Below are 16,258 nucleotides of genomic sequence, written 5' to 3'. Positions count from 1 at the left end.
AAGACATTGGTTTTTGTGTGCGCCCCCCCCAATGCAGGACTTATCAGTGCCTTTAATATGCCCAGTGTGCATCTCTAAGCGGGGATGAGAACATGCAGTTTTCCATGGAATCCCTTTTTCAAAGGCATCTTTGTGCTTCAATGCCTATGCTTCACTCTGGGCTGGTGATGAGGACTGTGAAGACACTCAGAGAGTGGGGTCTGCTGCAGTGATTACACCACCTCTTTGACCCTTGCCCTCCAGCTGCAGTTAGGAGAGAACAGCTATCTTGTGTGGCTGGAAAGAAGATAAAAGCCCAGCAAGCAAATGAGTTGATTGACTAACAAAGCATGTGAAAACACTCAGATAAAACAAAACTTACCACCTAGGGAAGAATGAGTTACCAGGTGAAACAGAAGAGGCCCCTGAAGAATAACAGGTCCCTGAAGTTCTTCTGGAACATTTCGAGATTAGGGAAGGAGCAGGTTCTGTGCTGGAGGTAAGCAGGAAACAAGAGTTGAACAAGTGTGCTGATACAACTCAATGTATTCATTATCCATTGTTGTGTAACAAAGTACCACAAAATTAGCAGCTTAAAGTGACACACATTCGTGGTTTCTGTAGGTCAGGAGTCTGGGCATGGCTTAGCCGGTTTCTCTGCAAGGCTGCCATAAATGTTGGCTCATCCGGAGGCCCGACTGGGGTCAGAGGGCCAGACTTGCAAGTTCACGGGGTTTTTGGCAGGATTCAGATTCTTATAGGCTGTCAGGTAGGGTAACCAATTGCTACGGGCTGAATTGCATCCCCTCCAAAATAATGTACATTCAAGTCCAACCTCCAGCCTCCAGAACAGAGAAATAAAATTCACTTGTTTAAGCCCCTTAGTCTGTGGTACTTGTTATGGCAGCCCGAGCCGACTAATACACTGACCATCCCAGTTCGCAAGAAGACAGGACTTTCAGGTTTAAAACGAGGATAGTCCTGGGCAAGCCAGGGGTTTCCAGGGATGTGGGGCAAATAGGAAAGGGTTGGCTACCCTAGCGGCTGGGCTGAGGGCTCCTGGTTCTTGCTGACCGCCAGCTGGGGGCCACTGTCGGTTCTTAGCTGGTCGCTGGCTGTGGTCCACCCTTGCTCTATCGTGGGGGCCTACCACAGGGTCACGTGCTTTGTCAAAGCCAGCGAGAAGCCACAGGTCCCAGTGACACTGCAGGAGAGGTGTGAGTGCCAGCCGGTGGGGGTCACAGGGACCACCCAAGAGCATGTCAGCTAGCCTTGCTGTCCAGATTTGTTTATGACTCTTAGAGATTGTTCAAGTAATATTAACAGTTAATGCTTTGTGGGGCCTACCATGTGCCTGGCGGTGTTCTAAGGACTCATTTAATTCTGTACCAGTCAGGGAAGGTTAGCTTTTGCTGCAGTAACATGACCCCTAAATCCCAGCTTAACAATGACAGTTTCTTTTTCTGTCCCTGGTAGGTCAGGGCAAATAGCTCTGCCCTCCGTAAACAGAGCAGTCATCGTTTGTAGGGAAGTGAATGCAGTGAATCATGGTGCGTTAGGCACAAGCTATTAAAAGGACACATACCACTTCCACTCAATTTGAGTCACAGGAACACACCTACATTCAAGGGGGTAGGGAAATGCAGTCCCACTGTGTGCTGGGGCCGAGAACCAGACAGCCAGCTTCTGGCTTAGGGGACGTCCACTAATGACTAGCCTGACCCCCACAGTTATTATGAATAGATACAATTATTAGGCACATTTTTCAGAGGAGAAAGCCGAGGCTCAGGGAGGTTAGGTAACTTGCTCAAGGACATACAGCTTTTAAGTAGCTAAGTGAGGATATCATCCCACGTCCTCGAGAAAACCTTCACTTTTCTCATTCATTCCAGGTCCGTTTAGGGACTCCTCTGGGACACACACACACACACACACACACATGCAAGCACACACATCCACACACACCCCCAGACTGCACAGCAGGGTGATGGTTTGGAGCGTGCGGGGCTGTGGGAGGGCCCTTCCAGCCTCCCCTTATTCCTTCTGCAGCTCAGCTGAGATCACTGTGATTTCCCGTTACTTTGTAATAATTTATGGCAAATCTAATGTGCCCGCCACTGCATGAGCTCATCCGAATCCCCTTCCATTGTCTGAGCCTCATACCAGGAGACGTCCTCCGAGGGCCCTGGTATCATCACTTGGTGATTTATGGCGCCAGCTTCCCCGCCAATTGAGGCCGACCCAGTTGGAGGCTCGCCGCGCTCAGGAGAGACGGCAGAGAAAGATCTGGTCGGTTTGTTTTATCCCCAGAGGAGAACAAACCTGAGGAGGGAAGATTTTCAGAAGGCTCCAGCCAGACAGCGCATTACATTTTCTGCTGCTGTGTCCTTACAGAAAAACCTGGCTGGGCTACAGATGGCTCAGAGGCTTGCCAAGCTGACGGTGTTTAAAATCAGCCTCAGACCTGCTTCTCCAGCCACCTTCCCCTCTGTGAATGTTAACTTCACCTCGGTCGCCGGGCTAAAAACCTCGGAGTCATCCCTGACTCCTCTTGTTCTCGTGCCTAATATCCAGTTCATTAGAAACCCTGTTGTTTTTATCTCCAGAATAGATCCAGGGTCTGACCACGTTTCACCACCTCCACTGCCCACATCCCGGTTCACACCACCATCATCTCTCTTGCTTGGACTGGTGCAGTAGCCTCCTTCCCAGAGTCCTGGCAGACACCTTGGCCCCAGTGAGTCTAATGCCCACATGATAGCCAGAGGGATCCTGTTAAAACCCTAGTCATGGCTGGTTGTTCCTGTGCTCAAAAGCCTCCCATGGCTCCCACCTGCCTCACAGTAAAAATGAAAGTTCTCGCTGTGGGCTCAGAAGTTCACATGCTCTATTCCCTTCCCATTCCGCCTTTACCTCCCAGTGTTGACCCCTTTGCTCACTCAGCATCAGTCACACCGTCCTCCTTATAGTTCCTGACATTTGTCAGGCACATGCCAGCCTCCAGGCCTTGGCACTAGGCTGTGCCTTCCTCCCTCAGATTCTGGTGGCTCATTCTCTCTCCTCTTTTAGAAACTTGCACCTCCTGGCATTCCCTGCCCCTCCCCTGGTTTGTTTTCTGTCCTTAACACTTACCAGTATCTGATATATATATCTGATATATATTTAAAATTTATCTATATCTAAAACATATATATTTTATTGCATGTCTCCCCCTGCAACTGGAATGCTAACATCTATAGGACCGGGAATCTTTCCGCCTTGCTCAGTGCTGTATCCCTTGTACCTAGAACAGCAGGTACCTTGTACCTGGTACTTAGTAGCTGCTCACTGAACTTTCACCGAGTGTGTGCATTCAGATGTCAGTTAAGCACTTACTGAAGGCTCTCTGGGGTTACAGACGAAAGCCAGCCTGCTGTATACAGTCCGGTGATAGAGCTGGGAGAAGGCAAAGAGGCCCCCAGTGTTATAACCCCTGTGGCCAGGACCTCTGTCTCGTCATCGGCAGAGCAGGGGTGCCCATGGGATTTTCCCCCTGGGATCGCTATGAGGATTAGCAGAAGGGGTCTTTGTAGAGCACCTGTAAGCAAGCATCAGCCGGTGTTATCTTGTTCGGTTGAACTAGTGGGAGGGAGAAGGGAAAGGACATCCGCTCCATCTTTCCGGGAACAGCAGTCCTGCCGCTGCTGTGCTTTAAAGCAGAAACTTCTAAGAGTTGCTTTGAGTTGCTCTTGACTTGTTAACAAAACCATACATTGTTCCCTTCTGTCGGTATCGAAGTTGACAGCTATTAGCTTCGATTTTACCTTTGTCTTCTCTATTTTGGAAGCAGCACGTTCTCTTTTTAAGGTCTCAGACATTGTCTCCAGCCCTGGGAGCTGGCAGGCTCTGATTGCCATGCCCGCGGGGCCAGCGGCTGCCACGACCGGAGGCCGGTGTTGGAGCATGCCCCCCCTCACCGCACCCCCCGCGCCTCCCCCGCCAGTCTCCCCAGGCCTCTTCCCTTCTGCAAGCAGTCCTCCCCTTCCTAGCAGGGTCTTTGCACCTGCCAAGCGCGCCTCCCAGGACGCTTTTCCCTTCCCTCTTCACAAGGACATTTTCTTTCTTTTTTTTTTTATTATTAATAATGATTTTTTATTATATTATGTTAGTCACCATACAGTACATCCCCGGTTTTCGATGTAAGGCTCGATGATTCATTAGTTGTGTATAACACCCAGTGCACCATGCAATATGTGCCCTCCTTACTACACCTTTCTCACATCTCAGCTCCATCCGTATTTCCCCAGGGGAAGCGTTCCCTCATCCCCCGAGGCTAGATCAGCTCCCATATTCCGAGGCCGCAGCAAAGTGCCTCTTGTTTGGAACACTAATCACAGCTGACATTCATGCACGCGGCACATTGTTTCGCGTCTTCCTCCTACACGCCCTGTGCCGTCTACCGGGGCAGTGACTTCTCCGCTTTTGTTCCCAATTGTTTCTCCAGCACGCACAGTGCTCGTTGCACAGTGCCGGCTGGCAGGCACTCAGTAAATATTTGTGGAATGTATGAGCAAGCGGCCCACACTTGGTGTCTAGTAAACAATGGCTTCTTGAAGCAAATAGCACAGTCTGGCGCAGAGCGCGCGCGTGCCACATTGCCATACCAGCTCTGGTTCTCCTCCCTCCCTGTTTTCACGCCTTCGCAGCTCCTCCCACTCGGGAGGGGGCGGGGCTTACTCTCCCGCCCTTTGACCTTGGCTTTAGCCATGTGCCAGGTCTCCGGCGGTCCCCAGAGACCTTGCTCGATTTTTCTCGCACTTTCGCCCCTCCGCCACATCACGAGGAGCACATGCTGAGCTGCAGCTGGTCCCAGAGGGAGGATGACAGAGCCGTGAGGCCCAGCCGCCTCCACCAGCCCACCTGCAGCTCCACAATCCCTGCGGGGTGACGTCAGCAGAGTCCGCCAGGTGAGTTGGCCGGGGGAGCCGGCCTGGAGCAGCCAGTCCCTGCCAGCTTGCAGATGCACAAGCCACGTCAGGGCTCCCTCTTTATGCACTGGGCTCGTGGGGCTGTTCGTTACGCAGCTGATAGTAGGCGTTCAACAAATATCTGTTGAATGTTTGAACATGCAGCCGGAGAGCAGTGAAAGGCCTCCAGATAAAGCACCCAGCACCACGTCTGGCACACAGTAGGTGCTACGTACGTGATGTTCCCTTCTCCCTGCTTCTTCCTCCCAACAGTAGTGGCTCACGGAGGCACATATTTGGACATCTTGGCAAGCTTTATGTGGTCCACACTTGACTATAGTGACAGGTCACCCCCAATCCACTGGCCCCCCCATGGCTGCCTTTTGTCCAACAGGACCTGTCATTCTTGCATTCTGTCCTGGCAAAGACACCTGTCCCCGAGGCAAAGAGGCCTGGGTCCAGGGGAAGCCACTCCACAGCCCCGACCACGGGTGGCTGTCCTCTCTATGTGCAAAACTGGACTGCTCTCTACCCGACTTGGCTCCTGCTATTTACTATAAATAGTCAAATAAGATCTCCCCCCACACCCCTTCCCCTTTCACGTGCAAAAGCCATAATTATTTCAGTGCCATTCCCTGTCACCAGCCCTTTCAGAAGACACAATTAGTGCTGTCTGGGGACTCAGTATTTCATGTTTGTACACAGTGATTATTTCAGCAGAGAGGGTGGAGAGGGAACCTGGCCCCGTGGGGGGGTCTCTGAGACACCTTTGCTCAGCCTCTGCCATGGAGAAGTGAGCATCGCTCAGTGGGCAGCCTGGGTTTCCCTCTGCTCCCTGCTTGTGCTCTCTCTCTGACCAATCAATCAATTAAGGGACAGGGAGTCAGGATGCCACAGGCTGTGGGTCTGTGCCCCCATGTGGCCCCTTGTGCCCTGGCTCAGGCATAACCTCAGCCAAGGCATGGCATTTCTCTGCACCGACTCCCTCTGTCTCTGAAATAAGAGATTTCAACGACTACTCATCAAAGATGCTGATGCCTACAGGCTCCCATCCAGGGCTCACCTCTCAGCGAGGGCTTCTGATCAGTTTATTTTAAAACTGCAGCCCTCCTGACTTAGGTCAAGTTTCCCAGACGCAGAGCCTGAGACAGGGATTCTTTCAGGGGTGATTTACTGGGGAAGAAGAGGCAGGATTGAGCCCAGGAAAAGTCAAGTAAGCAAGTGGTCTCAGCTGATGACCAGCCTCAGCTTGGCCCCACGCAGGGGTCTGGGCCCCGGAGGGCACACTGCCCCAGGGTCGGACCCTTTTCAGCCAATGGGTCAGCATGTATGTGTGTATGTGTGATAGTGGGGTTTTTCTTTTTTTTTTTTGCCTTGCTTTTTATAGTGGTAAAATATACATGCTATAGACTCAATGTTTGTTTCCCCTGCAAAATCCACATGTTGGAATTCCACAATCCTTGTCCTTTTGTGTCGGGCTTACCTAGTTGTGTTTTTGAGGTTCGTCCATACTATAGCATGAGTCAGCACTAGGTTCCTCCCCCTCCCCCACTCTCTCCATAGCATTTATTTATCTATTTTAAAATAAGATTATTTATTTATTTTTGCCATAGAGAGAGAGAGAGAGAGTGCACGCGCACAAGCAGGGGGAGGGGCAGAGGGAGAAGCAACTCCCGCTGAGCAGGGAGCCTGATGCGGGGCTCGATCCCAGGATCCTGGGATCATGACCTGAGCTAAAGGCAGATGCTTAACCGTCTGAGCCCCCCAGGTACCCTCCATATATGTTTAAATAGACTTTAATTTTTAGTTCTGGGTTCACAGTACCTTCACTCCTTTCTATGGCCAAATATATTCTATTGTATATAGAAACCACATTTTGTTTATCCGTTCTTCTGTTGACAGACACTTGGGCTGCTCCCACCGTTTGGCTACTGTGGATGGTGATGCCATGAACATGGGTGTGCAAGCGTCTGTTTGTGTCCCTGTTTAGGGAGCCCAGGTTTCTGTCCCTCCTGCCCACCATGTCAGTCAGTTGTAGGTCCCCTGGGAGGAGGGTACATCCAAGTGAGTAACCCGGGCCTGGGTGAAGGCCAGTCCCCAGAGAATGATGCAGCCGGGCCCTCATAGCCAATGCTCACAGCAGCCAAGGAAAGGGAGTGCTGTCCAGTAAAGGGACCTGGGGTTGGGGTACCAAAGGTGTCCCCTGCACTTGCCACCCCTCACCTGCCTCTTTGGCCTCCCAAGAACTTACCACCTTGACACCTGCTGTAAGGCACTTACTTCCTCGTTGTCTGGCTCCCCCCTCTAGAAAGTGAGTGTCAAGAGCCCAGCACCGTGTCTGTTTAGCTCCTGACGTGTAGTAGGGCTCAGTACATATGTGATGAATGAACGAGTACTACGTGCTGAGCAAGTGTGCCGGGTCTTGTACGCACACGCTCTCTTAGAATTCTCACTGTAAGTCTGGGATGTAGGCGCTGTGATGATACCTCTTTCACAGAAGGGGAAACTGAGGCTGGGATTGTTCAGTGAATTGCCCACAGTCACGAGGCGTATGAGCGGCAGAACGGGAGTATAAATCCAAGGCTGCCACACTCCCGAGGGCATGCTCCCGACAGCTGAGGCGCTTGGCCCCTGTACGTTGTGGAGTGGACTTAACGTGCGCTTCATTCATGCTAATTCAGCTGTGTAGTTGGAGAGAGGAATTTCCACACGTGGGCAGCTGCCAGGCCATCCTGCGTAATGAGCAAGGCTGGAGCGCAGACCCACCTCCGCCCTTGCCACAGGTGGTGCTGGTCCTCTCGGGCCCATCTTAAGGGGAGCACACTGCCGTGCTGAGGGAGCCCAAGGTAAGAATTTTAAAATATGTTATTGAGGAACAGTACACAGTGAGATGTACGAATCATAAGTGTGTAGCCTGATGGATTCTGACACATTTACACTAATGTCATTAGCATCGTGATCAAGATGGGGAAGATTTCAACCAACCAGAAGGTACTCCCATGCCCTGCAGAGCCTGCCCCTTACCCTCCAGGAGCCACCGTTACTGGGACCCCTATCACGACAGGTTCCTTCTACCTGTCCCTGAACGGCAGCTGGCTTCATCTGTGCAACACTGTCAGAGAGAGCCCTTCACGTTTCACAGAAGGCAGCAGTTTGTTCTTTGTTGTCTCTGTGGTTTTCAGTTACTTAACTAGATCGCAGTTTGTTTTTCATCCTAGTGCTGACGGACGTTTGGGCTCTTTCCCCTCTCTGGCTATTTCAGGTAAAGCTGCTGAGGATGTGCTTGGCTATGTCTGTTAAGGAAGGTTTGCATTTGTTTTTCTTGGGAGAATATCCGGAAGTGGGATTGCTGAGTCATAGACTAGGCATGGAGCTACTGACAGTTTTCCAAAGTCATGGTTCCAATTTTCACTGCCACCTGCACCGCACGGGAGGGCCGGCTGCTCCACGGCCTCACCCACACTTGGCACTGCCACCCGGAGTTACCTATTTTTGATGTAACATGGTACCCAAACATTGTTCCAATGTGTATCTGCCCAATTAGGGTCCATGTGGGAAAACAGAAACCACTCTAGCTGTTTCAGCAAAAGGAACTTAATGAGGGGAGTTGGTTGCACAGGTGATGGAGGGGCCGAGAAGCTGGTAGTCAGCCTGGTGATCAGCAAAGGCAGGACGCCACTGCCAGTGCGAGACTAGAGGGACGAATGGAGGAGGTAGTGGTACCAGAACTAGGGGCGGGGGTCCCCCAAGGGAACTAGAGCTTCAGCGGAGCGTTTCGGCAGGAGCTGGAGGTGCAGTGGGGATGCAGAGTTAGAGGGAACCACGCCCGGAGAAAGAGCGGGAGAAATACCCGGGCTGCACCCTCCGTCCCACCCTCCAGTTCCAACGGGCACCTCCCATTGGCTGACCCCGGGTGGAAGCCAGCCGATTGGACCGCCCAGCAACTAAGGGTTATAGACAGAGACGCATGCGCAGGGGAGCCCCAGGATGTGTCGCACTTCCTGTGGGGTGTCCACCGCTTACCTTATGGGCGATTTAAGAGACTTTTAAGGATAACTTCGGTTATCTTAAATTTTTTACTTAATAGTTCAATTTAGAACTGAATCCGCAGATAAAGATTCTCTAGTGATATTTGAAGTCTGGGTCGTTATGGTGCTCATGCTCAGGCCAAGGGTAAGCTGGTCTCATGTGATGATCCCTGTCCAACATGCCTGAGAAAACAGCGAGCTACCCTCTTCCCACAGGAGGACTGAAGGGTCCTGGCGGGGTGCCTGGGCTGAAAGCCGGTCAGCCTGGGTTGAGTTCCTGCCTCCCCGTTGAGAGCTGTGTGACCTTGGCCAAATTTCTCAACCTCTCTGAGCTTCCGCTGTAAATGGATGTGGTGTGTTGTGGAGATGAAATGAGATAGGCTGCATAAAGCTCTTGGAACAGAGCCCGAGGCATAGTAGACACTCAAGAAATGCTCGTCTGCTTTTCTTTCACGAGCACCTGGGGTTGGTGCCCTTGGTACTTTTAACCGCTGTCATGTGTATGAGCCCAGGCTCACAGCTTTAAGGATGAGGATATCTGGCATCAACTAAAGGAACCCTCTCAAAATGGACAAGCAGCTTCAAAACCTTCCTGCAGAGAAGTGGCAGATGGAAGAGAATTCTAGTAACACAAGAGCAGGTGAGCTGCAAGAAAACAGCTGAGTAATAGAGAAGTTCATGTGCATAATTTACAAGTTAAGAAATATTCATATCACGGGGGTTGGTGCTCAACATTTATTTTTATTGTCACGGGGTACAATCAGAAGTGTCTGGACCACTCCGGTTTGGCTGACCTTCAAGGAGCGTGGCGTCGCAGAAGCCAGCCCTCGTGGGACTGAGCGTGTTCCTGACTGCTAGTGTACCTTTAGTCATGCACCGCAGAATTTTCACTGGCACACGGTTCAGCTTTAAAAAAATTTTTTTTGAATAGTTACATATTTATCGTAATGCGTATGGGAGAAAAATAAAATTGCACATATGTCTTTGGGCAATATTGGTGGGAAAAAATCTCCTCAAAGACATACAGAGTCCCCATGGGTCCGGTATTTGTACATAAATTCTTGTGAAGTGTGGCTTCAGCTCTGTGTGAGGAAATATTCAGAGGAATGAACTTAGCAAGAATAAGAAAGTGGTTTTTATGACTGTCTGTTGTTTATGGAGATGTTCTGTGTAAGAGAAAGCATTAAGACACGCACAGGAGTGTTGCCCGCCCACTCCAGGTTTGGAGGCTGGGCGGGAGGGAGGGGTAGAGGATGCTGTGTGTGTTTGTGGGAGGAGGAGGGTTTTAGCTGGATGTGCAACCTTTCATTTCTGTAAAAAGAGAGATCTGAAGCAAATTTGGCAAAATGTTAATACGTGTTTAATCCGAGCAGTTGGAGATATACAATCTGTTACATTATTAACTTTACCCTTTGTGTGTTTGAAATAGTTTGCTATTTCCAAGATATGGAGAAAGTGAGTTTGGAATAGGGAGGGTGTAATAACTGTTGGAGTCTGGTTTGTTATTTGAAATATTTTTCCCCAAGTGGGGAATACCAGACATGTTAGAAGGATCTGAATCACATTGTCTGTACACATGAGTTCAAAATATTCAAGCATAGTGGAGTCCCTCTGTCACCACCTCTATGATCAGTGCTAAGGCTTTGGGAACACCCTCAAAAAAGGTCACCTCCTCTCACCCAAAACAAGGCCACCAGGAGGCTATCCCAACCTCCCTTGAAAACCTGTGACTCCTCACTTTCCTGCCATCATGAGTTAGGAAAATCTTTGACAGAGAACCCCAGTAATGGGGACTTAAAAAAAAAAATAGAATTTACTTCTCAGAGGTAAACAAAATCAGGAGGGAGTCGTGGCTTCCCTCTTGTGGTCTAAAAGGGCTGCTGTCACTCCAGCCATCTCATCTGAATTCCAGCCAGCAGAAAGGAAGAAGGCCAGAAGTTGACCATTCCTCCTCCTTTTAAGGATGCTCCCCAGACATTGAACATACCACTTCCACTTAGATCTCAGCGGCCAGTGCTGAGTGGTTTGGCCACACCTACCTGCAAGGGAGCCTGGAAAATGTCCTCTATTCCTGCCAGCTGTGTGCCCAGCTAAAAGTCAGGGTTTCTCTTACTAAGAAAGAGGGGCCATTAGATACTGGGGGACTGCTAGAGCAGTCTCTGCCACAGGGCTATGGGGGTGGGAGGCTTACTTCCCAAGGAAGGGTCCTGGGCCATTGCCCAGTCACTGCCTCTTCTAGCCCTGGAGCTCAGGTGGGGACCTGGGGGCCATGGCCACAGAATTCCATCCTGGCAACCCCGTTTTGCCCACCACAAGGTTCTTCGCTAAGTTCTTTGGTTGGCTCTAACTCTAGGATTTTGCTCAGTTACCCAGGGCATATGGAGCAAATTCAGGGATCTTCCAATAGAAAGGAAAGAATTTTTTTTACTCCTGCATAAAAATAATAGGTATTTATTCTATTAAACAGAAAAGAGAAAATTGAAATGTGGAAATAATAAAAGATTTACCCCAAGTTGCACCATTCAAAGATAATCAGTGTTATTGACATGTGGGGATTCTCCCTTCTAGACTTATATCTATATATAATTTCTACTTTTCTTTTTAGCGTAGTTATAATCATACGAGGTATATGCTTTTCTTTTTTTTTTTTTTTAAGATTTTATTTATTTATTTATTTGACAGAGAGAGAGAGAAAGAGAGCACAAACAAGGGGGAGGGACAGAGGGAGAGGGAGAAGCAGGCTCACCGCTGAGCAGGGAGCCTGACGCAGGACTCAATCCCAGGACCCTGGGATCATGACCTGAGCTGAAGGCAGATGCTTAACCAACTGAGCCACCCAGGCGCCCCATGTATATGGTTTTTATTTGATTTCTTCATCCAGCCTTGTAAATAAGCCCTTTGCCGACTCATCACAGCCCTGGTTAAAATGGCTCCATTCTGTCCCAGCTGGAGGCTGGGTGTCTCGGTTTGGTGGGGTAATGGGGACAGTCCTCTGTTTTTTCTCCCCTCCATACTCCATCTTGAGCAAGACGTGTCTATGGCTTTTGCCTCAGGGAAGGGATATGACAGAGATAGCCTTCAAGTCACTTTCTGGCTTTTGTTTTCCAAAAGCCTCAAGCTTCGGGAGCCCTTAGAGCACAGGTTTCCAAAGGAGGATGCACTGGGGAGTGGAAAGATTATCCTGAACAGAGTTCCCCAACCCCAGCCCCTGTTATCTGTTTGCATAACCCATTCCAACCCTCTCTGTCTTGCTTTCCCCCACCAGGAGCTGGAAGTCAAAAATTCACCTTCAGTTGTCCTGGCAGCAAGGGTGGCCGTGTGATAAGCTCCTCGCTCATGAAAGGTAAGCAGAAGCTGGCTGGGAATTTCTGGGAGAGCCTTTGCTTCTCCACCAGCCCCACCCTTCCTCCATTCCCCTTCCAGTATGCTTCCTCACCCAGTAAGAACTGTCTGTGACCCAGGAGCCCGAGTCCTCCCACGCGCCACAGTCCCCACCATGTCCTGTTGCTCCCCATCGCTGCGGCTGGCTACCCACCATTCCTCCTTCAACCGTCGGCTCCAAGAGGGCAGGGATGGGTCCCTTCTCTTCAGTCCTGTCTTCTCGTGGGACCCAGTGCCTGATGCAGAGTGAAGTGCCTGGTAATCTTTGTTGAATGACTGATCTGGCATGAGCTGCTGTTTTCTGTGCTCAGCTCGATTAACGTTTTATGTTACCTGCTGGGTCCAGGTAGGCATTTGATTTTACAAGCCCATGTGAAAGTGCTGCTTTTCGCTTGTCAAAGTAGAAAGAATACTAATGATTCCTGATCTCTGAGCAAGGCCTTAAAGGATCCACACCCCCAAAGGCAGCATAACTCAGTAAGAGCAGAGGCTGGCAAGGTTTTCCTGTAAAGGGCCGGATGTAAATATTTTTGGATTTGTGGGCCACACTGTGTTTTGGTTACGACTTCTTAACTTTACCAGTATAGTGTGAAAACAGCCACAGACAATATGTAAATGAATGGGCCTGGCTGGGTGTGTGTCAATAAAACTTTATTGACAAAAACAATCAGTGGGCCAGATTTGGCCCGAGGGCTATAGTTTGCTGACCCCTGGTTTAGAGTGTGGATTCTAGAACCAGACAGCCTGGGTTCAAGTCGATTCACTAGTGGTGCAACTTTGGGCAATTTACTTAAACTTTCTGTGAGTCAGTTTCCAAATCTGTCAAATAAAGAGGTCGTGTCATTCTGGGTCCAGCAGGAGACAGTGTTTCCCTTGGATGATCCAGGGAAGGAACTCTTCGCGGAGGTGGGCAGAGTGAAGGGTAAAGGGGTTGGCAATAGCAGGTTTGGTTTCTTCTCCTGGCTCTGAGAAGGCAGAGGGAAGAAATGGTGTTATAATCATGGAGTGAGCACCAGAGCCTGCTGGCAAAAGCTGTGGTCCAAGAAGATGGAGCCATTGCCAGAACTGGATGAGATGAGAGGGGCCTAGAGGAAAGAACACCTGACCTCTCTCTCCTCCTGCCCCTCCAGTCTCCTGCTCCCTCCCACCAGGAAGCCCAGCCAGAAACCAGAGGGTGCCTGGGTCTGCCTCCTGGTGCATAGAGCCCAGTGGGGTGTGGGTGTCAGGGGCAAACAGATTATCCAGCACTGAGGTTGGTAATGACATTATAATTACGATTTTAAAAACACACCTGTCTGGAGTTTGTACACCCATGTTCATAGCGGCATTCCTCACCATAGTTAAAAGGGGAAGCCAGCCAAGTGTCCGTCAACTAATATGTGGAGAGACAAAATGTGGTCTGTCGGTCTGGTGGAGTAGTATTCAGCCTTGAAAAGGAAGGCGAGTCTGACACCTGCTGTCACATGGATGGACCCGGAGGATAGCATGCTGAGTGCAAGAGGCCAGTCACAAACGGATAGCTACCCTATGGTGGCACTTACATGAGGCACCCAGAGGAGTCCCATCCACAGGTTCGAGGCAGACAAGAATTGTGGAGGACACTGTCCGCTGCAGGCCATGGGGTTCACATGAGTAAGTCTGTGCACCGCGCTTACAACAGTTCTGCGCACCTGCGCGTGGCCAGCGCCACGGCCACCATTTACCACCATTGTTGTTCCATGGGAGAAATACAAATCCCTGTCTTGTTTGCGCCGCTGCTGGGGGTGGGCGTGGTTCTGGTACATGCCGCCAAGTCAAAGCCTGATAGGGATGTGCACAGCTCTGTGCCCGAGGCTGGCCGGAAGCCTGCCCCTCCCAAGGATCCTCCCCCACCTCCAGCCCCCCTCTCCACATCCCCACCCCCACCCCACCCCCATTCAGCTGCAGAATTCAGTGGGGAGGGCGCAAGCTCGCAGTAAAACAGAGGAAGCTGCTCCCATTCTGGCTTTCCAACAAGGAGGGCTTAATGAGGCAATTAAGCAGAACTATTTTCTCTTTATCTCCTTCTCCATCTTCCTGAGTCTGTCAGAGCATCCAGCCTGGAGGGCCCTCAAAGATGAGAGGAGCCTGTCCTTCCCCACCCCCTACCCCGCAGTTTCAAGAATGGGAGAATAGGACTCAGAGAGGGGCAGTAGCTGGGCCAAGGTCACACAGCGAATTGGTGGGACCACACCCAGAGCCCCAGGACCCTGGCAGGCGAAGAGTGAAATGGGGACGGTGGCCTGCTGGGAAGCTCAGACCTGGACAGAGAGCATGGTCACTGTGAGGCCCCTGGACTGTACCCATGTGGGGGACATGGACATGGACCCTGTGGGATCAGGTCAGCTGAGTCTTCAAGAGAAGTTAAAATCTACATTTGTAAGGAACACCATATAGTAATTCAAAGTTCAAGAAAACCAAGTATAGGCCAAATAGAGAGGTCCTTGCTGAAAATGTCTGCACTTGGATATTGTGCTGCCTGTGGTGGACACAGCCCACAGGGTGGATGGGGAGGAGTGTAGGGCCCAGCATGGTGGACACCTGGCTTCTCTTGGTCCCCTGAGTAGTGATGTGGGATCTTCTTGGACTGCTTACGTTCGTGTCCTCTCCAAGATCCCCCTTACAGCCAAGGGGTCTGTAGCAGCCTGGCCATGCACAGTGTATATGTTGTGCACTGCACAAGGGTGCCCATGAAGATGCTTCTTCATCCCGGAAGAAGAGTCTGCTGCCTGTTATAACGCATCCACCCAGCGGAGCTTCTTTTTCTAATTCCCACAGTGGTGCCAGGTCAATCTGGGTCCTCCAAGAAGAAGTTTCCAAGGGGAGATTAGATGTGCGAGAGGTTGACTGGGGGAAATAGCTCTGAGGGGGGAAGGGGAGGAGGAGGCAGGAGAGCCTTCGGGCTGAGATGCTGGCCTGACCTGTGGAGGAGCAAGGGTTGGAGGGAGGGTCGGGTAGCAGGGACTCCGCACACTCCCGGGGAAGTTTTGTTCAGGCTGATCTTGAGTCCTAGGGCCTCAGCGCGCCCTCAGGGGCATCATTTCCCTTCCATGCTGGGCCATTGGTGGGAGCCCCTGGGGATGCTGAGTGGGCCTGGAGCACAGCAGCAGAGCTGTCAGTCAGTCCATCACGGCCCGCAGTACGAGACCCACAGGGCTCATGGTCAAGGCCAGCACACATGCTGTATTTGCCACTGGGGGCCCTGGTCTGTGAAGGCAGGCAGGCCTGGGAATTCTCTCCTGCCTTACACTCCAGGGTAGCCGTGCAAGCTAATTTTGCATCGATATCCCCATAAATCTGAAATTGCTGCCACGTAAAAGCATCTGCTGTCCTTGAAGGCTCCCTCACCCCACAGTGTGGCGCCTCATGCCCAAGGGGAGTGTATCCTTGTTGCTGCTGGGACAGATTGCCAAAACTTAGTGGCTTCACGCAATACGTATGCTCATACGCTTCTGGAGGTCAGAAGTCCGAAACGAGTCTCACGGGATGAAAATCATGGTATCATCAGGGCTGGGTCCTTCTGGAGGCCTGTGTTCCTTGCATCTTTTAGCTTCTAGAGGAGGCCTGCATTCCTTGGCCATTGCCCCTCCTCCATCTTCAGAGCTGGCAACAGCTCCTTTGTTTTTTGGGGGAACCGCCTCCCCTCCTGTCTTAGTCCATGTGCTGCATGTGGATCTGACCATTCCCCTCTCCTCTCCAACTCAAGGATGAACAAGAGGCTCAAGGTTGGCTCGTCAGAGTGGTTCGTGACCTTGGCCAGGCCAATGAGAGCTTTACCAGGGATTTGGGGTGAGCTCTTTTTCTGCAAGGTGGTTAAGCCAATAAAATGAAAATCTGGAGCTGCTGGTGGTCCTCCTGCCTCCAGGTATGAAGACCTGGCTTGAGAGTGAAGCCTACACAGAAGAA

The 16,258-nt window shown here is 50.9% G+C and overlaps 1 protein-coding gene across 2 annotated transcripts in view; it reads left to right on the top strand.

Moving 5' to 3' along the window:
* SCARB1 (scavenger receptor class B member 1) overlaps positions 1-13,177 on the top strand; it is a 128,010-nt gene extending 114,833 nt beyond the window's left edge. The window contains exons 12-13 of one of the 2 annotated variants that reach the window (XM_040620030.1): positions 12,219-12,296; positions 12,377-13,177. In XM_040620030.1, coding sequence (XP_040475964.1) covers positions 12,219-12,275 — 57 coding nt within the window. In that variant the 3' untranslated portion in view covers positions 12,276-12,296; positions 12,377-13,177. Of the gene's footprint in view, positions 1-12,218 lie in introns of both variants that reach the window. The other variant, XM_040620029.1, reaches the window with a different exon arrangement.
* Positions 13,178-16,258: the final 3,081 nt, after the last annotated feature.

This window comes from Ursus maritimus, unplaced genomic scaffold (assembly GCF_017311325.1).
Source record: "Ursus maritimus isolate PB19 unplaced genomic scaffold, ASM1731132v1 scaffold_33, whole genome shotgun sequence".
NCBI lineage: Eukaryota > Metazoa > Chordata > Mammalia > Carnivora > Ursidae > Ursus > Ursus maritimus.
Note: the sequence above shows the minus strand (reverse complement) of the source record. Positions and strands in the feature narration are given on the sequence as shown.